Here is a 25,187-nt window from a genome sequence, read left to right on the forward strand (position 1 = left end):
GGGAGACGCGCCGGGCCGCGCGCTTCAGGCGTGGGGGGCAGCGGCAGGAGGGGCCGCGCTCGGAGGACGAGCCTTCGGCCCGCTCCCCCAGCCCCGCCGGCAGCAGGTGCAGCCGGGGGGCGGCCGCAGGCAGAGGGCCCCGGCGGCGGAGGCCGGGGCGGCGGAGAGGGCTCCGCTGTGCGGGGTGCTGCTTCGGTCAGCCCGCTCGGCTGGTGCGTGTGTACAGGAGATAAGGGCGTCGGGAGCACCAGTACCAGCGCTCTGCGGTCGCATTACCCTTCTCCTACACTGTCAGCTGCCACTGCACTCCCCTAAAACTGTTTTGGGGATGGTTACGGACACTCTGCGTCTTCCTGCTTTTCCTTCAGCTCCAAAGGAGAGGAAAAGAGAGTCTAGGTGCTACATTGGTATGTTCTGCTTCTGCAGATGGAAAAACACATTACATACAACACAGCAAACAGCAACATTGAGTAGTACAAGTTCAGGTCAGATTCAGTTTTATTTTTAGTGTTTTCATACTACAGCCTTAAAACATCTTTAGTATCAGCTAGAAAGTTTCCAGCATACTGCATCGAGGGCCTGGTGCTTCACATAGTTTCAGAATTGCATGGGAGAGGATTTCTCTTTAGAAAGACGGAGGTGGAGGTTTTGGAATTAAAAAGCTGCATTGCAATTCTATGAGATGGACAGTTTGCAAAGAAGCCTTAACTTAGCACCACTTCCTGATGACAACCAAAGACTAAAGTTCTGGCTTCTCCCCACCATCCCAGAGCAGGACATTTTGGCCTCAGCCCTCCAGTTCTGTCAGGGTGTCTGACCTGCATTGTCCAAGAGAAACCCAACTACAGCAAGAAGCTGTAGGGTGAAACTTGTTTTTTGAGCTGACAGACTTAATTGCTTTGAGAATTAGGATCTGTGCCTAAAACTACCATCAAAAGCTAAGTGAAAACTGGTGGGACTTAAGCACAGCTTGGAATTGGGAGAAAAACTACCCTGAATAATCCTATTTTCCAAAACCCACATACTTGAGTTATTCTGAGAATTATAAACATACCAGAAAAAGGTAGCTAGAAAATTACTAGCCTGATGGTTCTCCTACATCAGAGATGCAAATAAAAAGTTTCAATTCATTAATTTTTTTTTTTAACACCAACATAGAAAAGTGAGCATGAATCTAATAAAGTATTTCATGTTATCCTTAAGGAGATACCAGTAACAGAAAAAATACCAAAATACCTTTTTTTTTTAAAAAAAAAAGCTAATTCTGCAAAAACGATTATTTGTTCTACACTCATAGCACATAAACGTAAACACATTTTGTTGTAGGACTGAGGTTTATTCATTTACAGGATTCCTCAGTAGCAACCCTAGTCCCAAGCAAATAAAACCAGGACACAACACAGGTGGTGTAGTACCACCCAAAGGCTTTAGATTAGGGAGTATACCTACGGGGTATTAACAAAAAAAAGAAAAATTGGGGGGGGGGGGGGGGGAGGGGCAAACACACACCACACACACCCCCCCCCCAACCCAACCAAAAAAACCCCCACTTGAATATGGTCAAACTGATTTTTTTCAATCATGACTTTGAACTTTAACTCTTTTACTTACTAAAAAAGAGAACTTCCCAGAAAAGGTTATTTAGAAACATCATGCATTTTCTAGCTGAATCAGCCATTCTTCTGTTAAATTCTGGAAGTGCCTTTCACTCCCCATCAAGGGGTGGGGAGGAGGGAAGAGGCCAATGCAATTTTCCTTAAAAGTTCAAAAAAAAATTCACGTCAAAGGAGAAAGAAAAAGAATCCCCACCGGGATTTTTGTCAAAAAAGGAACACAAAACCAGGAGAAGGCATACTGAAATCCCAGTGCATCTTTAAAAGCGGTATAGGTATTTATGTGAGTGCCTCGCAAGCCCAGGGCTGCATCAGGACCCTCAGCTACGTTGAGAACACGAGCGGCCACAACTGTTCTAACAGCGTACAGATTATGACAATGGTATCTTATTTCAGCTCACAAGCAGTTTGATTTAAGCCTTTAATATAAGTAGTGCAAGGAGTTCTTGACACTCAGATCTGAAAGAAAAAAAAAAAATGCGTCTTACCATATCCTTTGTGTGCAAGTCTCAAACTATGTTTTTATGTGGTCACTGAATTATGTCTGACAAAATGCCTCTCACGGAAACAAGGAACTTATGAAAATAATACAGAAACAAAATGGAATTAGAGTGAATCAATTTAAATGCATGCTATTTTTCCCAGAAGGTACAAAAGTTAACAGTTTGAATTTATTTGGAAATTAGACCAAAAAAACGCCACCACTCAAGTAAAAGCTTCTTCACACACAAAGGCTCACCATGTTTCAGTCCTTGTGGAAAAACTTCACGTTTCTTCATCTGCTGCAACTGTCAGAGTTTTCAGTTTTTGCCAATTATCTTAATGTTATATATCTTAACAGTATGTCCAGCGCAAACTATATTTAGATTGTTTGCTCAATTCATCTGTGCCAGAAAGGAACAGTTACATTATTTTCAATTACCACTACCATTGCCTGAATTTGAATTTGCAACAGTAAATGTAAGGCTAGACATTTCTATCCAATCCTCTGGGAATGCCTTTACTGAAAATTACTAAGGAAACAGAACTTGAGTTTATGTGCATTTTTGTTTGGTTGTTTTATGTTAATATTTCACAAGATATACATTTCATTTATCATACTTAAACTACAAACAAATTTTAAATTTTTTTTTATGTGACAGTTCTCATTTTGTAATTTTACTGTGCTCTGATGTTTTTAATATTTTCTCTCAAAATACAAACTTAAAACCAAGCCGAGTAGTACTCGTTAAAGTGATTCTTGTTCCTCTACGATGACAATCTTTAAAAAAAAACGTACTGTGCAAAAAAATACCTTCACCACGCACCACAAACCCCAAATAGTTAATTATTGACTATAATGTGGTATACGGCCATCTTCTGAATGTCAAGGCATGATGTATAAAAAGTACTTCACAACAAATGCTTATTTAAATCTTGCCACTTGTTTCTTTTCATAGAGAGCAAAAATAAAACCACACAGCAATAACTCCTTATCTACACAGTTGGGGATTCAACATTTTGCAGGCTGCAGAGAGGCCAAAGCAGCAACAAATGCCACCAGTCCTACTGCTTCTGAACAGGGTGGGGAGGCAACAGCCCTCTTTACTTAATACCATAGTCCAACTTAAATTCAGCACCTATTTTGGTATAAAATCTCAACTCGGAGCCAGATTCTGTTGTGCTAGGTGTCAGACAGGGAGACAAATAAAGCAGCAATCCGTCCTTTCAAAGGATTGCAGTTTTTAATTGAAGCACAGACAGATGATGCCTTAGGGACCAGGATAAGCAAACAAATTCAGTTTCAGATACGATGATACCAGTCTTATCTGCGTGATTACATGAACTGATGAAGATTACTTACGTTTATTTAGCATCTATTTACTTATGCTGCACACTGTCTAGATCAGTCCAATTTCTGCCACCCTCAAAGTATCTTCAAGACCTTGCTTTGCCTCTGTACGCTGTCAAGGATCCTGTCTTCATCTCAAGCTTACCCTAAATCTGTTTAAATAAACCAGTGCCAAAAAAGCCCCCAGAACATTTAATTTGCACCACATCATCACTTCTGCTGCTGTTTTAATCTTCCTTAACTGTGTTGGAACAACTGTTACAGCCTCAATCTTACAGCTTAGGTCTTCTGGACTTTTAAATTTCCTGTGGTTTTAGACCCCGATCTGACGCTTCTTTAAATCACTGATAACTTGCCTTGTCTTCCATAGTCAAGTTTTAAAAAGTTTTTTCCATGCTCCTCCTATTATTTTCTACTTGTCCCTTACAAGTAGAACGTGCTCTTTAAATTAACATAGAAAATTATTACCTCTCATTCAGTCACCAGATCTCCATTAGACACCAAGAGCAAGTCACACTGAACTGGTAGCTAGGCAGGTGATAAGAGTAAGATTTTCTCATTCAGAGAAATAAAAGTACAGACATCCAAATATGCAGATGGCCAATTATTATTATTAGATAACTATAATGTAGAAAACTCAAAGGAAGATGAGGGCTCCATTTTGCTATGGGCCACTGGTAAGGGCAATCAACTTTGACATGGTCTCACAACGTGGGATGTTAGGAAATCACATATAAAAGTGTCATTAATATTAGCGATGAGGTTAACAAAACAACAAAAACACCTCCCAAGAGCTACAGCTTACCTATCAGCCCAAACACATTTGGTGAGCTGCAGTCAGAGCCACCAGCTTGTCAGTGTTTCGTGCCCTCAGCCAAACAGGCCCACTAAAGTGCTCTGGTCCCCTCAGATGAAACAAAGGTGAAGGGACTATTTTAGTTTTTGTATGTTAGGCTTTTAGTACAAACACACAAGAAACCAAAATGCCTTTGCACGTCCTCATTTCTCTTTCAGCTATTATCTAGAAATGGCATGTGTACCAGAAGACAGACGCAAATATTTTAAGCACTAAAAATCATATGCAAGCGACATTGTTCATACTACGCACCTTATTATGACATAAATTATTGTTTGTAAGACATTCAAGTGATCAGTGCATAGCAAAAAAAATATAATCCATGCATTCCTACTGCTGAGAATAGTTTAATATTTAAATGACTGTCTTTTCACTTGAAGGAAAAAAACAGGGTCTGATAGCTTACATAAAGAAAAACACGTTTTCTAGTGGATGCTCTATCTTCTATATATTTATCTGAAACTTTCAGATTCATAGTTGAAGATGAAACATTTCTTCTCATTGGTCACCTAAAAAACCCCACTCTAAACAAAAAATAACGTAACCTCATTGTTCTAACAGTCCCCAGGAACCAGATTCTGACAGCTACACTTGATGTAAAATGCAAAGTCCTACACTTGGGACAGAGTAATCCCATGAAACAGAGCAGGCTCTTGACTGAATGACCAAAGAGCAGCTTTGGAGAGATGATGGACAATAAGCTGAAGAGAAGTCAGCAGTGCACCCTTGCAGTGTTGACGGCTAACAATGGGCTACGCTGGCAGGAGCATGGCCAGCAGGTCAAGGAAACTGATTACTGTGCTCCACTCAGCACTCATGAGATCACATCGGGAGTACTGTCCAGTTTTGGGCCCTCCAGTGCAAGACAAAAGGGCAGGTCAAGCAGAAGGCCACCAAGATGGTTAGAGGGCTACAGCACACGATGTACAAGGAAGGGCTGGGGGAACTGGGTTTATTCAGTCTGGAGAAGAATGGAATATAATTATTGTTTTCAACTACCAAATGGAGGTTATAAAAGGAGATGGAGCCAGACTCTTGGTGGTGTGCAGTCAAAGGACAAGGGGCACATTTTGCAGCAGGGTACAAGGGGGAAAAAGGAAAAAGGCGTTCACAGTGAGAGCAGTCAAGAACTGGAAAAGGCTGTCTGAAGTTGTGGGATTTCCATCCCTGGAGATGTTCAAGGCCTAGCACAACCTATCTTATTCCAAAGTAAGTTCTGCTTTGAGCAGGGGACTGGACTAAGAGACCTCCAGAGATCCTTTCCAACCCTGATCATCCTGCAATTCAGTGTAGCACCCCAAAAATGAGAGAACTTTCTGGATGAAAGTCCTTTTAAGTGCTCCAAACAAATATTAATACCTTTTATCAGGCTAATATTATACTATCCTCAGTGTACAGCAAGTATAAGTAACACTAGGATTAAAATCCACACACTGTGCAGTCTTACGCCATAATCCACCTAGCTACTCTTTCCTCAACTGTTACACTCCAGCCCTCTTTGCTGCCTGCCCCTGCCAAATCCCAGGACAACCTTTCAATCACTCCATGCTCCTCAGGACTTCTCCTAGACTTCTCCAGGCCAGGCTCAATGGACCTTGAGCCCTCCTGATCCCACTCACTCATTTGATTAGCAGGCATTGCATCACCTCACACATTTCATCCAACTCCTGTAAAGTAATAGCAATAACAGGACTTCCAGGCAGTATAGCTGCTTAAACTCATTTTTCACTTTCTCTTGCATTTGACAAAATAGCGTATGTCAGGATTGCATAAAGTCAGTCAATTTGCAAGTTATCCGATCAGTTCCTGAGCCTGCTTTCCAATGTAAGAGACTGAAAACTAACAAACTGAACAACTTTGTAGTTCCATGCCTAACACCATGGGCAAAATTTTGCCAAAAACCAGATGCCTGTGCTAAGGCAGCATGTTAAGAGAAGAGGGGGGAAAAAAATTCCTATTTCAAAAACCAGCATAACAAAATGTTCTTATATTTAGTTGCAGGTTTTTTCCCTTAAAATTGTGTATGAGAGGATCTCATTCACAGAAACAGAACCAAAGCTTCTGATATGTGGAAATTCACATACAATCTTCATCAGTGATACTCTTTGAAAATAGTTTCCGTATTTTACGGCTTACAAATCTCTATCACACATATTTGAAAAAGATATTTTAAGCAATTACAAAGTTACTTTAGAGAATATCTCAATATAAAAAAATACTTTTTATTAGGTACACTGCTTCCCTGAATTTAAATTCATCCTGATGTAGAATTACAAATAAGAAAATCAGGAGACTTGATTTTCAGAAATACCAATCAAAATAAAGCAAAACCAGGGAGCTGCGTGTAAACGTAGTATCCTCTTACACTGACTTCCACAGCAAAAAGCTATCATACTGAATTTATCATAAATGAATCTGATACAGTTTTCTCTTCAATAAACCTCATGAAGTAACAGACCCAAGTGCTGACAGTAATCTACACACTTGTCACACACTTCTCCTGGGAAGTCTGCCATAAGTGCCTGTGCAATTCTAGAAATAGGTAAGAGCAAATAGCAAATATGAACATTCTGCCGCTGCTCGATTCCCTGAAAAAGATCTTGAGCTTTTAAATTTTTTTTTCTGGATCTGGCACATAACCAAGAATATTCTCTAAATTACTTTTTCATGCAATTATAGTTTTCCGCTAGGATACATAAAGATTTTGAAACAATGACAGTGGTGCTATGTACAGACGTCAGGACTGCAAGAGCACATTCTTATCACTGCTAACACTTTATCTCAAAGTATGCTCTGTTTTTTGACGTTGATGTGACTTTCATATTGCATCAACCCAGAAGTATAAAAATAATGAATGTAAAAAAATGCAGTATTAACATGAAAGCAAAACTGCTCTGCTCAATAAATTTTAGAAGTTCAAAACGGTTGTATTTTTGGAAAACATTATTCAATAAGGGAAACCTTAGTTTCAAGTTCCTCGATGTTTCAAGTTGGGGTTTTCCCTAGTGTCTCCTGATATGCAATGAATCTTCTCAAATTCATCTTCACATTGTCAAGAACACACAGTTGATCTGTACTATATTGTCCTTTGCCTTCTTTTCGCATCTGTAAAACCAAAAAATACATACTTTACTAATGGAGAAGTTTCTGCTCTTAGACCACCTAAAGTTTATAGTAATTCTATATAGGTCTTCTACCAAGACATGCCACCCATGCCTTTTGAGAACTCCAACACGTTCACATGTGCACGTGCGTAGCTAGCAATTATTTCTGCAAGTCAATTCACTATAATACATCTCTGCCTAAAACTAGACTACTATTGGCATGCTGTTTTACTCATAAATCTGAAACATAGGCTTATTTTCTGTAGATTTTTGGCCTTGTGATTCTTGAAAATACAGAATACATGGTCTACTTTAATGAACCAACAACAGAACAAAAATCTCCACCTGCAACTACAGCAAGTTAAAAATAAAAGATGTCAATGTAACTTTAGAGGGGACTTCTCTCCCACCAATTTAGCTGTTCTCCTCCACAGACATCTGCAGGACTTTTTTTTTTTGAACAAGGGTTTCAGATCAATGCAGTGATTTAGTCATCAATAACGCTGATGGGGTAATGCAGATGTTGCAAGGCAGATGCTGCGCTGTTACCCTGACAGTTCTGTGAACTGCAAGGTAAATGTATTTGCTTTCCTCTAAAGCAGAATATCAGGAATTCAATTATTTTTTTTGTCATCTTATAAAGCCATACATTCCTGCTTAATTATCTCTTCTAGCAGCCCAAATCTGAAAGCTTTAGCCCACATTGTGTGTTGAGACCCTGAGCTGGCTGCATTTGATGCCTACCCTCATTTTGAACACTGGCTGAAATTCTTTCAGTGCTGGAAGCAACTTGATCTGTACCGCCGCCTTTTCTGCTTCTTTACCATCTGCAAATACATCAAAAAGTGCATCCAAGGCTTCCCCTGCTACCACAAGAGAAGATTCCTTCATAGCAACGTCAAGAAGAAATTTTCCAATCATCTGAAATGAGAGAAAAATTCATTTTTCCAGCAATGCTTAAGAAAATTGAAAGAAGTATCAGAACTGTTTTAGGCCTGCAATGCAAAGTTTGCTTTTTCACCTTTAGTGTTTCAGCTGTATCCTGTCCTTTTGCCAGGACACTGCCAGAAATTCCAAGGATGCTCACTACGTTCACTCTAACACTGGCATTGCTGCTGTGAATACCAGCTTCACATAAAGCCAATAGCTGCTCAGGAGTCATACACTGTTAAGCAAGGGGGGAAGAAAAAAAAAGGAAGACATATTTACATTTTCATGGATATTTGAAAATATGACATTTAGATCATTTGCTTTTACAGAGCACAGGCAAATTTGTAACAGAGAAACAAAAAGTTCCGTATTATGAAAACTACATTCATTCTGAAAATGTAATTAGCAAGAAAAGAGTTAAACTCTCCCTTTCAACTTCTTAAGGTGTTTCTTCCATAAAATAACCAAGGCTGTCATGAAACTGAAGGAAAAAGTTCCGAGCTCAAACATATTGTCACAAATTTACCTAGCTCAGTATCTACTTCTAACTCAGTACAACTTGTAGTACAGAAGCTAATTTTTCAGTTTAAAGCCAGAGAGGACCAGCAGACCATGTAGTATTAAGTCTTTTATAACAAACTATTATGTTTTATTCCTATATTTAGCTCCCTAATTCATATCCAACCAAGATTCTAGAAGGAGAAGCAGGTTCAGCTAGATGACATCAGGAAACAAAGAATCCACATTTCTATGTGCTAATTTACTAAATGCTTGTCATTATATCCATCTCCTAAATACACTCGCGGCTTATTGCTGTTTTGGTTTTGAAATAACTTTCACCTGTTTACATGTTAAGGAGGAGATACATAAAAAAAAGAATTCCTTTAAGGTCCATCAAAAATACAAAGAGTGAATGCTATTAAATCTGTTCTTTCAGTGTTCACAGTTGCTGAAATTTAGCACTTCATTTAAATGGTTTTGTTTCAAAAACTTTCCAGCACTATCTCACATGAATTTGAACCTACCAGAGCATTTGAGTTTGACAGCTTTTACCTGGGAGATGTTCTTTGATGCCATTGTTTGTAGGAGAGCCCTCAAAGCACTGGTTATGGCTTCCAGGAATTCTGTGTCTGTAGGGAGTTCTGTCAAAGAATTGAACCCAGAGCCAAAAGTTAAACAGTAAGATGAAGGATATAAAAACCAAAGAAATACAAATTCCTTAATCCCTTAATTGTTCCTCCAGGTACTACCACAAACAGGAAGCACTAGATTTTCAGAGACTGGTCTTTGTAGGTTGTAACCATAGTGATTTGTTTGAATTCAGTATTAATTGCATCTGGAGGTTAGACCACAGTTGGTCCTCATTTTCAGGCACATCCCTGGTTAAGCCACTTGTGTGACCTAACATATAGTACAAGCCACTGCCGTTGGAACAGCAGCTTGAAAACTGGTATCACATGGAGGCCGTAATACAGGAACTGAGGAAACTACAGAAGCTGACTGCATACTGTAACTCCTTTCTTCTGTCTTTCAAGCAGGCTTTTTAGACATCCAGAACACTGGACTCTTTCCAATTCATATAAAGAGCATGTTTTCCGGTGGTTTAATAACCTTTCAGAAATCTATGACTCAAACAGTGCATTATTCTTGTTTAACTACAAATTCATCAATACCAGCCATCATCTTCAATGCGTGTTCTGCATTTCTTGAAGCTTTTTATTTTCCTCTAATGTGTTCTTATTTTCTGGACCACTCCAGAGGCAGAACCTCTTGATTATTTCATATATATCTCTTCCTTTCCCATGTAAACAACTAGATCTTTATGCCTCTCTTTCACCCTGCAAACCACAGAATTCCTATTAACCACATGTTGGTATGTTATCAACTCTATCAGGCAGTTTCCACCACATTCCATTTAACTATTAAAAAATATTAACAAAGATGGACCTGAGCCATTGAACTAATTTATTAGCACCCTCTGTCTTTGGCTAGCCACTTCTCCAGTTTCATCTAAGGACTTTCTGACTATTGCAAAGCATAATATGTAGACCTTGAAATCCTGGAAGTCCTGCTCTTCAAGCATGAGACAGAATATTTTATGTGAACTTCCTTGCATATGTTTTCTTATTTATTTTCATTTCCTGCATTTTAGTTTTTCAGGCACTACACTCTCAGTAATAATGTTCCCATAGACTGGACACATGCTTTTAATGACATAGAGAAAACTGTGTTCTGCAGGCAGATGCATTTTCAAGCATTAGTGTAGTGTCATACTATTCACTACAGCAAGTAAAAACTACATACACCACATTTGTGACTACAAATGAAGACGCTTTAAGTAAGGGAAGAAAACAGAGCTTCTCAAGCTTCTAAGAGACAAGAAACGACAAAGCTATACATATGCTAGACTTAAACAGATCTCTTAGGAAAAATGCTTCCTGACAATTTTGAGAATTGGCAGGCTTTTCCAGCCTCTAAGAATATCTTTTATTTTTTGAAAAGCCATCATCACTGACCTTAAAACAAAAACAGATTATCAGAATAGTCTGAATGAAGCAGCCTGTCAGGGAACCAGATCATCAACTTGGAACCAGTTTGTTTGTTTGTTTGTTTTCTCCTTTTTTTTTAATCTCAGTTCAGCTTCTCTAGTGTCAGTAACAGAGAGATCATCGCATAAATGGTCCAACAGTATTACTGGTATAATGCTGATTTGATATATAAGATTATAGGAGGTAGCTGGAAATACTAACTGCTGCATATCTACACTAGGACACCCAGTAATACTGATACTAGCAGATGTATGGGGAAACCATGACAGTATCTCTATGAAATAGTGTGCCTTCGAGGAACTACAGTGGATACATTCTGGTGTTTACCAGCATATCTCTGATATTCTAAAAGAGTATTTTTAGAAAAATTAAATGTATTGCCTTCTCCATGGAAATTGAACTACCACCATAACAGGAAGTTGAGCAGTTTTAATATTTAGTCATAAAAACTTTGCATATTTCCTTACTACAAATATATTTTCAATAAAGCTATGCAATCATACACATAAAGCATATCCTAGACAAAAGGTGGCTGCTCTTTTTCCTACTGTAATAAGCATGTACATTCCGGAGATTTTTGCAACAACCACCTTTGCCACAACCTCATAGGGTTTCTAGAAAAATGATGTGAAAGACTGTGCTAGATACCCTTTTTTTCACACTTCCATTTAGGCTAGTTAGCACGTTTAAAAAGAAAACGTCCCATCTTCTTCATGCATTGTCTGATTGATGAAAAACTGCTATTATTACAAATATAATCAAGCAAACAGTTCTGGTCTCACAGCAAGGCAGGATTCATCCACTAACTTAGTGACTTTCTGTGTGCACACACCGATGTAAAGCATATTCTTGCATTAGGAGCATACTTACTCAAGATGCAATTTGGATAAACCCATCTTATCAGGATACCCTGTTTTGTCAGCACATTTCCAACATTCAGTATCCTTATTTTGAAAGGCCAAAGGGATAAAATTAGTAATAAAATGGCGTCAAAACGTAACAGTGTACATAGCTAGTCTATATCTGTACGATCAGCAAAGGGTGTCAGCAAGCCCCCTTTACTAAACTTCTTACCCGTTTTGGAAAAGACTAGGCGTGAGAGATGCTGTGCAAGGGACTGAAGTGCTGAAGCTCCTCCAAGACAATCCACATCTGACACTAACAAAATGCTATGAAGACATGTTAAAGCTCTACACTGCACTGCATTCAGTCTGAAACAAAGAAACAAACAAAAAAAGCACTTAGCAGATCTTTTTGAAAACAGTTGTCGAAATACAAAGAAGAATCTTGAATTAAATAAGGCTGTGATCTGGTGTGCAGTTTGTAGAAACATTTATATCTCTATTCAAAATCACTTATCAGATCTGCCATTGTCCAGATCTTAAAAGTAACCCAAAGATGGACAATCCTTCTAAGAGTTCTAAAACAACTGAATATACATGAAAAACAGCAAGAGAGACAATGAAATTCCTACTTTTTAATTAATGGTTTCCAAGACGGATTGTGCATACAGATGTCTAGAGCAACACTGTTCGGAAAAGCAGTTTTTTCAAGAATCTGAGGAGGGGAAAAAGAAAGGTTTAGCAATAAAGCTTTTTTTTTTTAAAGTGTGTTTGGAAGCAAGACTGAAATTTTAGCTCAATGTCAAACAGATACTTCAAACTACATATTTCAGAGCTTTCTGGGTAGCAACTGTCTCACCTGCTAAAAATGCCAGAATCTTTGTCAGTCACTCAAACGGTGCAATTATACACTGGGTCTAGCACAGCATATTTTAAGTATCCAACTGTACTGAACAAAAAGTGATTTTCTAAGTCTCTGCTATTCTTTTTTATTTAAATCTTTCTTCTTACAGATTCCGCTATAGGATTTTCAGCTAGCTGCAAGTCTAAAAGACCTCACCATGAAACTTAGACTGCTTGCTATTAAGCACAGAAGGCCTTCAGTGTTTTAATCTCACACCTCAATGTCTTGGGTCAGAATTTTACAATGCTGCTGAACTAGCATAACAACTGAGTCAAATGATGAACTTAATCTTTACAACCCCAAATAAGAATGAGCACAACAACTCTGAAACAAGAACATCTGAATTCCTGGCAGGTTCAAATATGGTACTTCAGATACTATGTATAAAACAGGGGGAAAGAGGACCTTGTACTTTTTCAATGCTGACTGTTGCCATTCATGTATGTTACTCCCACCTCACTTAGCTAATATGGAAATCTGGCAGTCATGCTTCTACTCAAAGCTTCCTTTCTTTTTGCAGGTAATCTTTTTCATGTCCAAATCAAGGAATAACCACCTTTGTATTTTGGAAAGCCAAATTAAAAAAAACCAAAAACCAAAAAACAACAGATTTCTGAAACACGTGAACCTTCTATTCCCACTTACATGAAGAAATTATTTAGGTCAAGACAGCTCATGTGAAGATGCTCTACCTCTAGGCCAATAAAAGTGAAGCCAAACTGATTTTTAAAAATATTCCTTTTCTCTAGATGGATTGGGATAATTTGTTTGCCTAACCTGGGACACAAATCAGGCACAAGGGAAAGACTGTACCACGTGTTGGAAATAAAATAAAAGACAATACCTTCTTTGGAATGAGGTTGTTCAGAAATGCTGAGTTAACCTCATCAGAGAGGCACAGGGGTGACATTAGCAGCCCGCTCCCCTCATTGTATGAGTTCTCCATAAACAAGTCGCTTTCATCACTGCTGGAGAGTTCTTCCCATTCGTCATCAGAAGGATCTGAGAACAGAAGATAGACTTGTAAATGTAACAGCACTCATGCAGTAGGTATCCTACTTCTCAATTATACTTGGCTTCACCTCTTGGTTTAGGAGTCTTTAAACTCTGGGCCTCTAAGGAAGTCCACACAAACCAAGTGCCAATAAGCCACAGTTCTAAATATTATACTACTTTTGTTTAAATGGTTTTATTTTTTTAAAAAATATTTATTTTATATTCATTCAGGCAACAAGTATTCTTGTGAGAGAGGTTCCTCATACACAGATACTTCATTCTCTGATACTAGCTATGCTTCACTTAAAGATACCAGAAAAGGTATAGAAGAAACATTTCATAAAGCATTTACTAAGATTTTAACTTGGATTGTACCATTTTACTTTTTGAGGTAGATTCAAGCATGCAAATACACCAGTTTAACTTAACTTGTTTACTAACTGCGATCAGTTTAAGGCAACTGTTCTCTCTGGCAATCCCGAAGCCACAGACAGATGTTCTCTGACTGGGCAGTAACTGGGCTGGATGAAGATGTTACTGTCTCCACAGCAAGGCTAGTTGAAAGTAAATGATGACAGCAAAACAAGCCAAAGCAAGCTAGATCATCTCTGTTCGCCATTCCAAGCCACATCTTTTAAGTAAATCAAACCAGGATTATAGTTATAGATCTGAACTAGGTTTATACTTACATGATCTGTAAGGGCAGACATGGTGAGAGGGCTTGAGGTGGTATTACTAACAGGCATAGCTACTGTAAAGTGAATAATCTGTCCATGGCTAAAGGCGGACTTGACCTGACAAGAACAGGCTAAGTCCATCATTTATATTTAAACTGATATATCTGCATCCACAGCGTTTACACTGATTTATCTAAAGTTGTTTTAAACCTGGTTACATTTTAACTGGTGTGACACTGGTGTTTATGCAAGTCCTAAGTCTACAGGTTGGACTGATCCTCCTCGCTGACAGGTGAACACTCTGCCTGCGTACATAGGTGAGGATATTTAACTACTGTGATAAAAAAATATCATATTCGCCCCCAAGTAATTTTGTCTGACAACAGATTCACGTGAGATCTAGGTACTGTAGTAACTACAGTAACAGCCATGCACTTTTTCTGCAGCAAAAGGTAAATTAATTCACTTAAAATACAGCAAGAAAGGTTTAAGTGAACCCATTTCACCTGCACTGTGCAGCAGCTGAAGAATTTATTTGAAGGTGATGACTACTGTTTATCCAATGCAAACTAACTCATCAGGCTGTGGCAACTTGAACACATGGGCACCTTCTTTTGCTTATAGTAATATCCAAGTAATCCTACAGCCATAATATGCTGTTGTTAATAGCCTTTGCATGAGGAAAGGTTATCTTTTACGCTTTACCAACCCACAGTAGCAACAAGCATGAAAACAAAGCAGACATCACCCTTCAGTCAGTCTTTTGCCTCTTCCAAAAAAATTCCATCTGCATTTTTACAAAGCAAAGAAAACATGAATCTCCTTTGAAAACTAAATGATAAGTATATGAGCTGACCATGCAATTCAGCAACAACAAAGACAACAGTCATCCTGTGTTCACAGTGAGTGACCAGGGCAGAGCAGGAACTGGGCTCTAGAACATCATCCCATGACTAAGATCAGGTTTCTTCTAACGTTCCTGGAAATACAGAAGCATTTCCAATGGCAACCCCATCTTAACTAGCATTGGTAACCTACGAACTACAGACCAGACAGCAATGCTGGAGTCTCCTGGCCTCCTTCCCATGCCCCCGTTAAGGGGAGAGCACTCTGCTTCTTCCAAACACCAGCCAGCGTTCAATAAAACACATCTCTTGCCAGCCTGGTTATTTCCCCCAGTTCTGTGGCCAGATTAGTGTTTCTATGAACTCAGCATAATGGCTAAAGCTATTTTAGTCCTCAAATAACGAAAATTAAATGAAAAGCTGCCTCTGGATTCCTCTTAATTTCTACAGACTATGTTTCTCTCTGCCCATGAATGGGTAAAGTACTGTGCTGAAACACAACACAATCAACCTTACATTACACTGAGTGAATGGCAGAATATGCAGCTTATCCACAAGAGAGTTTCCAATTAAAGGGGAGAGCTTATGAATTACAGCTCATTAGATGAGAAATGCAGTTATGAAAGGAACCTCATATACTAGGTGCAGAATTTCCTTGCGTTGCAAGAGAAAAAAAAAATCACCACTGGGAATATCTGAGTATTACTGTGGATTTTATTAGAATCTGGAAGATTTACTCAGAAAGTTATCTCCGACACAATTACTTTTGCATCAGGCTTACAAACTGTAGGAGCAATTAAAGTTTTCATGTTTTGGAGGGTTTTTGGGGGGGGTTAGTTTTGTTTGGTTGTTCTTTGTGGTTTTTTTAAACAGAATTTGAGAACTGCTTATTTGTTTTCCCAAATATTAGGAGAAAAGCTATCAAAACCGAGTATCAGAGTTCACAGAAGATACAGAGTATCTATTTCCTACTCTCCCCAGAATAACAGTATTTCTTTTCCCTCCAAAAAAGCTCATAAAGGTGGAACTCTGACCAGACGAAATCTGCATTGTTGCCAGAGTTGCATGCAAAAGTTGTCTCTCCTCATCCTTTTACAACACTTATAATATCAAAACTAAATCAAAACTACAAGATTTATCTGCTTGAAAAAAAAAATTCACGCCCCTGTCCTGCAATAAGATTCACACCCATATTGTATCAGATGAACACTCAGATGGCTCTCTAACTGAACAAAGATTTTGTTCTAATACTTTTTACGAAATACCTCTTTGGCACAAGTGCTTTTTCGTTTGTTCTTAAATGTTGGCACATGTAGTATCATGCAAAAAAATATGTAAGCAACAGAAATTACTTAAATGAGAAAAAACACACTTAAATTAGTAATAGAAATGACAATCCAATCTGCACCCCAGATGAGGGTACCAGGGACAGTAAGTCTGTGTGCATTCACCCTTAAAAGCCAAGATCACCAAACAGCAAACTAAACATGACCTATTCTAGAAACAAAATGCACCGCAACACTTGCAATGAAAGAGATTCCTACAAACCTTCACTGCAGCACATATTAACAATGATTTCCAGAGCAGTCTGCTGAGCCATCAGTAAAGCTGTCACTTCTTTCAGTTCCCACTTATCAGACTAAAAAATAAAAACATGAACCAAATTTAATTTTGTAAAACAACGTTCCAGTGCAATTTAAAGTACCCAAGCTGTCAATTAAAAATATAAACCAGCCATTTCCTCTTCTCATTCTACACCAAAACTTTAAAAAAATCCACAAAAACAAGAGGGATTATCTATCATCTTTCTGTTGGATGTTTCATAACAGATTTTACCTTCGAGAAACACCACCTGCAGTAAAGTTGTAACGGATAATATTACCTAATGATAGCTAAAACCCTAACAGAAACATGTATTTCTGTTATTCTTTTCATGTACTCAATAGTGAATGCATTTAACCTCTGAGCTATCTCCACTCATGACTGACTGGTGGCAACCATTAAAAATCTCACTCGCCTTATGCAGAAATCAAAACTTCCTGCAGTAGCTACAAGCGGAAGCATCAGATAAGCCCTTACCTTCCACTAGAGGAAAAAACTGAAAACGTGCTTTCCTGATGTGCTGTGCAACTTTGCCACATTGGAACAAGTTGTGCTGAAATTCTCCATGCTCATCTTTGAAGTTGACTACAATAGTCAAGCTGTTTGGGAGTTAGGATTAGTAACACTCATAGGTAGTTTGCTCTGGCTAATGCTGAGTCAAGAGCAGTGAGATGCTCAGCCAAACACACTAAGCTGCCCAAGAGCCACCCAGCCACACTTACTGGAAGTAGATCTGAAATGTCATTTTCTCTCCTGACTTTTCCTTTTGGTATTTCTTCCATGTTATCATCTTCACTCAAAATGCAGTTGTCTATAACATCACTCATGTTTTCTTCTGTGTCTGTCTCCGCAGCAAGTTTTAACCTGTTTTTTTCAGCTTCATTCATATGAATAATTGTTTCGCCAGCATCTATTGCTAATGATTCTGAAAAAATCTTCAGGATTGCATTAACCATGCCTCCCAGGCTGCCTGGTGGAATGGTATCCTTGATATTCCAAATAGTGCCTAAACAAGAGATAGTTGAAATATAAAAATTATTAAAATACTCAAGTCCCAGTTCTGTAACAGCCAATTATTTTGTAAGGACACAGTCTCCACTATTTAAAATACCCAGTGCTTTTATTTCAGTATGAATGTTCAAGTCTTTTCTCTACAGACTTGTATTTTTTTCTGTTTAGCATGCTATATACTCATCTGTAGTAACTATGTTACACCCACATCTTAAGCTCAAATCTCAGCATGTAAGTATACACAGAACATTTATGTGGAGCCACCTTGGTGACAACTTTTTACCTGCGATAAAAAAATCCACATGAGATAACCATTTTCTAAGGATTCTCAAAATTAATTTATTACTCTCCAGTATCAAAAATCACCATGGTTGAACATCTGAGGTAGAAAGAAGAATGCAAGGTACAGAACCTGAGGTAAAAATCTATGCCTGTTAAGATCAAAATGATTCCTGTACTACTTTTATTTGACTCATTTCACTGTTGAAAACCAAATGAACAGTTAAAATAGGTTATCACACTGAGCAGGTACTGAATTCAGAATCAAGCATTTAAGACGATTTTATAACTAGTTGCAAATATCTGGTCACTCGAAAACACAATCCCAAAAGGCAGAAATATCCTCATGAATGATCTATCCAGGCTTTAACAATCAGATTTCCAGACTATAGCAGAGAAGACTAAGCCTTCTGTCCTTCCCACCCTCCTTTACCTGCCATGCTCTGCATCACAACACCCTTGAGCATCGTACCTGCTATCAGTGTTCTCAGAAGGATGTGCTTCATTGTGCTCTCTGGACACAACATCACGGTTTCCAACACTTGTTGTGCAGAAGCATTAAATGAAGAAAGAAGATCTGGATTATCTTCCGTCACTGCCTGCAAGCAGTTTGCTGCAGCAAACAACAACGACAACAAAGATAATTAACAGACCCAATAGTAGCTTTCACTCTCCTAATGAGAAAGCATTACCTTCCTGACAGCTGGAGTAATGAAACGCAGACACAGGGAAAAACATTTCATGCAGCATCATGTTGTAATGGCATGACACTGTCCTTCACAAGCTGTGTTTCAGATTAAAAGACATTCTATGGCAAACCTGTACATAAAACAGGTGAGGACAGTACCACATCAGACAGGGGACTAGCTGTAATAATTTCAGCTACTCAAAATTAAATTTCTCCATTGTATACTGTCTAGAGACAACACCAAAAAATGTTGCACGCACATACAGTTGTAAGACCATTATAAGACTATAACAACAATACTACTAATAAAACCATGTTGAAAGTGATAGGAGTTGTTTGGGTTTGTTTCAAATGGACTATGTCCTTTGCACTACAAATTAAACCCTTCATTACCTAAACCAGAAAATGAAAAAACACAGCCTCCATCTAGAGGTCTCTTTCCACAAAATTTTTCTTCCCATGTCACCACCAATAAGCCACTCTCCTTTGGACTGAAAACAAGCACAACAGATGGCAACTTCTGAATGACATGCTGTTCAGAAGGGAATTCAAAGCCTTTTATTCATTGTAAAGTTTAAGTAATGCTAAGGCAGGTGCATTATCCAATGGATGTGACATCAGTGTTACATTCATATAGTAAAGAAAAAAAAGTATCTTTAAATTCTTATCTTCATTTTTTACCACTTACCTACTGAAATAGCCAGATCCACATTTGTGGAAAATTTCTTCATGTAATGTAACACAGCCTCCAGACATCCTTCTTTATTGAATATGGATACTGCAGTGTTGTTGCATTCACTAATGTGTAAGAAAGATTAATAAAACACTTCTCCCAGGATAAAATTACTATAACAGTTTAAGTAACATGTAGTCACTATTACTCACATTTTAAAAACCTACCTAAGAATTACACATTAGTCAAAGAGCTACCCCTCGTTATCAAGGTTATGATCAACTCCATATAATGGAGAAAAAGAACCTGCAATACCCTGGACACCTTTGATGAAAGCTGCCTTCTGCCAGCTGCTCCCTCACACACAGTATTCAGGAGTTTATTTGGGAACCTAAGTACAGTGCCATGTGGACAGAGCCAGCCAGAGCGTGAAAGGTTATAGCTGCAGGCTACAAGCCAGCCCAGAGCTTTCTGCAGCCATGGAAGACTTCATCCACAAACCCACTGACAACAGAGCGGGCTGTTGCCTCGCACATCATTATTCGCTTACTCCAGAAAATTACATGCATTGAGAAATGCATGCTAAATCAATGCTAAATGTGACATTTACTTTAATTATTTAACAGTGGGATTTGTGTTTCTTCAAGTTTTCACAGCTATTCCCATTTTTAAACTAATATACTGATATAAGACAAATTCAAACTAAAAAAGCATGGGACCTAACTAGCTACAATGGTCTTCAAAAATTTACTTTTGAAAATATTATCAATGCCAGCCCCAATTTTATCAGTACCAAACTTAGCAACAAAGTCAGTAGTTCACAGTCATTGTCACAAAGTTCAAAATACAGAATTGATTTAGAGAACACTTAATGATTATAGTTCCTGCTCCGAAGAACTTATGTCTACAAAAGCAATAAAAAAACCCGAACATAATACATTGTTGAGTCCGTTACAAAGGGTCATGTATTCCGTGTAAGAACTCTGTGTAAAAAATTTACAAATAAGGCCTGAAGCAAGCAGCCATACCAGACAGACAGACATAGAGGCAGCTCCAGTGAAATACTGTACAGAACAAACCAAAATTCTGTATGGACCAAAGTCTATAATGACGTGGAGCTGTTACGAAACAGAGAGAAACAACAGAAAATTCAAGGAGAACTTTCAGAACAGGTTTGCATCACTTCGATGTTTATAGCCTTTTCTGTATTAATAGTGTTGCTGTTTGTCTCCCTTCACCCGGTGTTTCCAATGTACACTACTAATTGAACAATTCACATTCTCACATAATTAAGTAGATTTGTATCAGTGCCTCAGTCACTAAGGGATAGTTTGTCCAAACATTTAATATTAACTTTTGGGATGACCTGCAGAGCTAGGAAGTAGTACAAAAACTCCTCATATTCCCAGAGCACTGGAGTCCACTGATAGAATTTAATTTTCTCCATCTCCCCTATCATGATAGCGAGCTACAGGAACTGCATGCAAGACCCCACAACCCAAACTGTACAGCAGCCTGTGACAGAACATGTTCAGAAAACAGTATCGGAACTTAGGATGAACAACCAATAGAAAAAAAAAATGTCATCACTCTCCTAGAACTAATGACCAGCTCAGTGCACTTTTAGAATCCTTCACTTACAAAAGTAATTTATGGTAGAAGACAAACTGGTACTTCAGATCAGATGAGAGCTTGCCGTTCATTAAGCAAGGCACACGTAGGAGCAACACAATCAGAAATCAGAATCAGCAACTGAATATATCTTCCCATGCAAGGACAGTCATTTCTGCCTCAATTACCATGCTCTTTTTCAAGAACAATTTAATTTAGCTCTTCTAGAAGGCCAGTGTTTACACAGCACTTACCATACATTCCATAGCAAATTAATAGCCTCATTGGCTATGTCTTCAATATAATTTTTGTTCATCTCTCTGCATTTCCTTGGAGAGAGCTGGTTAGCATCTAGTCCAGTGCTACACTACAACCAAACAGGAGAACCGGGGTTGGGAAACAAACAAGCCAAGAAGAAAAGCAAAAACTTAAAACACTGGCAGCAGAGTGAATAGAGAGATCTCTCACGAAGTGTTTATTACCAGAAAACCTGACTAGTTTCCTATTCTCTATGAAAACTGGGCCACAAGGGAATTGAATAATTGATAATTTTTTCTCCTCTTGTAGAGACTCTTACAGTACTTGCTTTGCATTCAATAGTGTTCAGAAGCATTTCGTTTTGCAAAGAAATACTTAGCAATGTTAGAACCTGAAATGCTGTTTCTTGCTAACAGTCTATATGCAATTTTCAACAGCTCTTTCTAATCACAAAGATTAATTCAGCTAATATCTTGCTGCGCTTTACAATAATGCTATATTACCTATATTTTAAAATGGGGAAGAAACATACAGAAAATGATGGCATTGCTCAAGGCTGCTCATACAAAGACAGCAGGTGACAGAATTCAATGCAATTTCCAAACTGTACTGCAACACCTGGACCAAACAAAGAATAGGTATTCAGTACAGATTATTCTACAATAACAGTAAGTACCCAATTGTAAACCCAAGCTTTCATTTAGACAAAATTGTTTACCAAAAAAACCTCACTAGTATAACGTTGCAACGTAAATACCGGATCTGGAACTTGACTGATAGAATAGACTTGTCTTGACTGCTGTTCCAGATCCAAAATCTCCTGACCATTTATGCAAAAATCATCCTAGGCAGCAAACCTCACCACGGATCCAAGTTAGCAGGTCAGGAGGCAGAAGCAAGTCATTTGAAATCTCTGGAATAATTTTTGTACTGTTAAACCTACTGAAACATTATTTTAAAAGATCTTTCAAATATCTTATCTTGACAATAGCTACAAAAATTGAACTATTTTTGAAAATTGGATAATTCAATGGCTAGATCAGTTTTAAAATCATAATAAAAATAAACACACCTCTTTCAGAAGTGCGACAAGGGGTGTCATGATGTCTTTTGTGACCATGTCATCACAGACTTCAAATCCTCCACAAGCACTCAGATTTCTGGGGGGGGAAAAAAAAAGCTTTGGATCAGATACAATACTTTCCAGGAATGTTTCAAAAACACATGCATGTGGTACTCTTTTCTAAAAGTAATGGTACTTTTTGTTTTAAAATCTACCTGCCTAATCAGTACCTTCAGTCTTCTACCTTTCTAACATAAAAGAATAACTTCGGTGTTAGGAAAAAAAAATATTTTCACTTACTTGTCTAGTCTAACTAGAAAGCTTATCTGTATGAAAATATTACTTCTGTCAGGTGTTAGTGTAAGATACAACATCAACGTCAACAAGTATTAGCATTACATTTTTGTACAAATAAAGCAAGCTGTAGGTCTGACCACAGAACACCAATTCAAAATGATGCTGTTCAGTATTTACAAGTTTCTCAAAAAGCCAGCTACGTGCATTCTCTAACCAATCCACTGCTTCTACAATGTTATCAAGAGACATAATGCCATACTAACAGCATTCAAATTCTCTGTATTTCTTCACATACTGTTGATCTTTTCTTCTTAACATAAGGATGGAAAGCAGCGCATTCCACTGGAAGTACACAAAACGGTAGTAACTAACTTAAAGCCTGCTCCTGGCATTAAAGTCTCATGGCAGCCTACTGGAGAAAGAAAATCCACTATCTCGGGGACTTTGACTGATGTAGGCTTACTTACTCAAAACAGAGTCAAGGGAAGAAAGGATGGCATTCAAGTTCATGGCTTTCAACAGCAAAAACCCACTCTTTACCATGCCAGGAGTACCTCATTCTAACTGAGTATTAGCCATTGCTTACCGGAGAGCACCTGCAGCTGTCTCGCGAACAGCTAAACTGTGATCCATCAACAACGGTCCTAAACACCGGACAACATCTCTCTGCAGAAAGGCCGGAATTACGTGCTTCTGCTGCAACAGCTTGGAAATACTGGCACAGGCATACTCCCGCACTTCAGCACTGGGATGCTGTAGCTGGGGAGACACAAACAGGGCAGATTAGGAGCAAGGAAAAAGGTAGCTGGAAGTTTTTATTGGGTGAAAAGACTGATCTGCTTTTTGATTTGCAGGCCCAGCGCTGTAGCTCCTGTTTTACTGCTCCTGTTAACTTCCATGGAAGTTTATCAATCTTTGCCTGGGTTACATGTGTTAACTATACGACTAGATAAATACTATTCTGGGTGTTTTAACAAGAGAGCCATAGTTCAGACACAGATTTGTCACTAGCTGGCACTAGTGAGACCTCATACTTACTTTTGATTATGGTTTAAAAAAAAAAATGGACAAAAGTGGGTAAAAATACCATCAAGGAAGTATAACAGACATAACATATGCCACCATAAAAAGACCCTAAATAATCAAAAAATATGAAAAAACATGATAGCCTTTAGACTAAAAACATCTGTTTAAAGACAATGAGCAAGCATTCTCTACGTACACAAGACAATACTGACTTGTGCTGTAACAGAGATTTAGGTGAGATGTAAGAATTGCAAACCATAGAAATAATAAAACAGCAGAAATACCTATCCTGGAAGGTCATGGAGTTCATTGACAAAAAAAGATAAACATCTGCTGAAGAGCAGAGTGGAAGGGAGCGGTACATCAGATCCTGCCTCACTGAAACTGGTAGAGGTCTCTCAGTTCATCCTTACCTGCGCATTTATATTTTTTCCTTTTACTTTTTTTTTTTTTTAAGACTAAACAGATTAGTCCAGAAGAATAACCAAGCAGTGTTCATTTGTTCAATGAGTTCAGTTAAGTGCAGTGAACAAAGGGGATTTACTTACTTAAAGGAAAAGATTTTTACTTCTGATTCTAAAGTCACATGGGTAGGAAGAGGTTTAAACTAGTTTTCATCTGTAATACCTAAATCAAACCCAGGAATGTGGCCAACAAGTGGCCAAGCCCAGTCTTTTTCAGCTTTTTCTATCGGTTATTTCTTACGTGTGGATCTTGGACTGACCGCTCTGGCTACCTGTAGGAAAACTCTCCGGCCGGGGACACTGAGCCCAAGCACTGCCAGAACGCCTTCAGAGCCTCTCCTGGGACGAGGGGCACAGAGCAGCCTCCCGCCCTGCCCCAGCACCTCCGAACCGGTCAGGAAGGTGAAACGAGAGCCCGGGCGGGGTGCCGCACCCCTCGCCCTGCCGCCGCCCCTCCCCGCCGAGCCGCCCGCGGGCGCAGCCGTGACGCCGGAGAAGCGCCGCGGCGGCAGGAAGGACGGGATGGGGCGGCGGGGGATGCCCCGCACGGCTCCTTCCCGCGCCCGCGGGGGGGGGGCACCGCGCTCGGTCCCGCGCCCGACACCGCTGGGGAGAGCCGAGACGTCGCCCCACGCCCGCCCGCAGCGGCGGGCACAGCACGCCGCCGCCGCCGCCCCGCCGGGCCAGGGCTGCCCCGCTCCCGAGCTGGGGTCGCGCCGAGCCCGCCCTCCCCCTCGCCCCGCCGGCGGCCGCCCCCGCTTCCCGCCCGCACCTTCTCCAGCAGCTCGGCGGCCGGCTCTGCCTCGGGGCCGGCCTCTCCGCCGCGGCGCTGCTCGGGGCCGGCGGGGGAGAAGGGGGCCCTGCGAAACCGCCGCGCCCGACTCTTCCCCATGGCTCCGCGGCCGCCGCGCCGCTCGGCGCCGGCGCACCCACGTGTGAGCCCCCGCGCAGGCGCAGTCCCGGCCCCGCCTCCCCCCGTTACCGCCAGGGGCCCCCTCAGCCCCGCACCAACGGCGTCCTCACGCCTCTTCCAGGACACGGCCTCTACTCGGGATGATTCCCAGGTCT

The 25,187-nt window shown here is 39.6% G+C and overlaps 1 protein-coding gene across 8 annotated transcripts; it reads right to left on the reverse strand.

The window, feature by feature from the left end:
* Positions 1 to 466: 466 nt before the first annotated feature.
* HEATR3 (HEAT repeat containing 3) lies at positions 467 to 25,072 on the reverse strand. 8 transcript variants are annotated; one of them, XM_074881794.1, is made up of 16 exons: positions 24,892 to 25,072; positions 23,216 to 23,388; positions 22,342 to 22,429; positions 21,802 to 21,887; positions 21,266 to 21,373; positions 19,416 to 19,525; positions 18,512 to 18,652; positions 17,472 to 17,755; positions 16,696 to 16,786; positions 13,474 to 13,631; positions 12,358 to 12,440; positions 11,958 to 12,094; positions 9,388 to 9,476; positions 8,426 to 8,569; positions 8,149 to 8,325; positions 467 to 7,405 (listed from the first exon to the last, which is right to left on the reverse strand). In XM_074881794.1, the coding sequence occupies exons 1-16, from the start codon at positions 25,009 to 25,011 to the stop codon at positions 7,286 to 7,288; spliced, it is 2,109 nt and encodes a 702-aa protein (XP_074737895.1). In that variant the 5' UTR covers positions 25,012 to 25,072; the 3' UTR covers positions 467 to 7,285. The 8 variants fall into 8 exon arrangements, with proteins under 8 accessions (XP_074737895.1, XP_074737896.1, XP_074737900.1 ...); XM_074881795.1 differs by lacking the exon at positions 21,802 to 21,887 and having other exon boundaries at positions 21,266 to 21,378; positions 24,892 to 25,070; XM_074881799.1 differs by lacking the exons at positions 21,802 to 21,887; positions 24,892 to 25,072 and having other exon boundaries at positions 23,216 to 23,233.
* Between the last annotated feature and the right edge of the window lie 115 nt (positions 25,073 to 25,187).

This window comes from Strix uralensis, chromosome 12 (genome assembly GCF_047716275.1).
Source record: "Strix uralensis isolate ZFMK-TIS-50842 chromosome 12, bStrUra1, whole genome shotgun sequence".
Classification (NCBI taxonomy): domain Eukaryota; kingdom Metazoa; phylum Chordata; class Aves; order Strigiformes; family Strigidae; genus Strix; species Strix uralensis.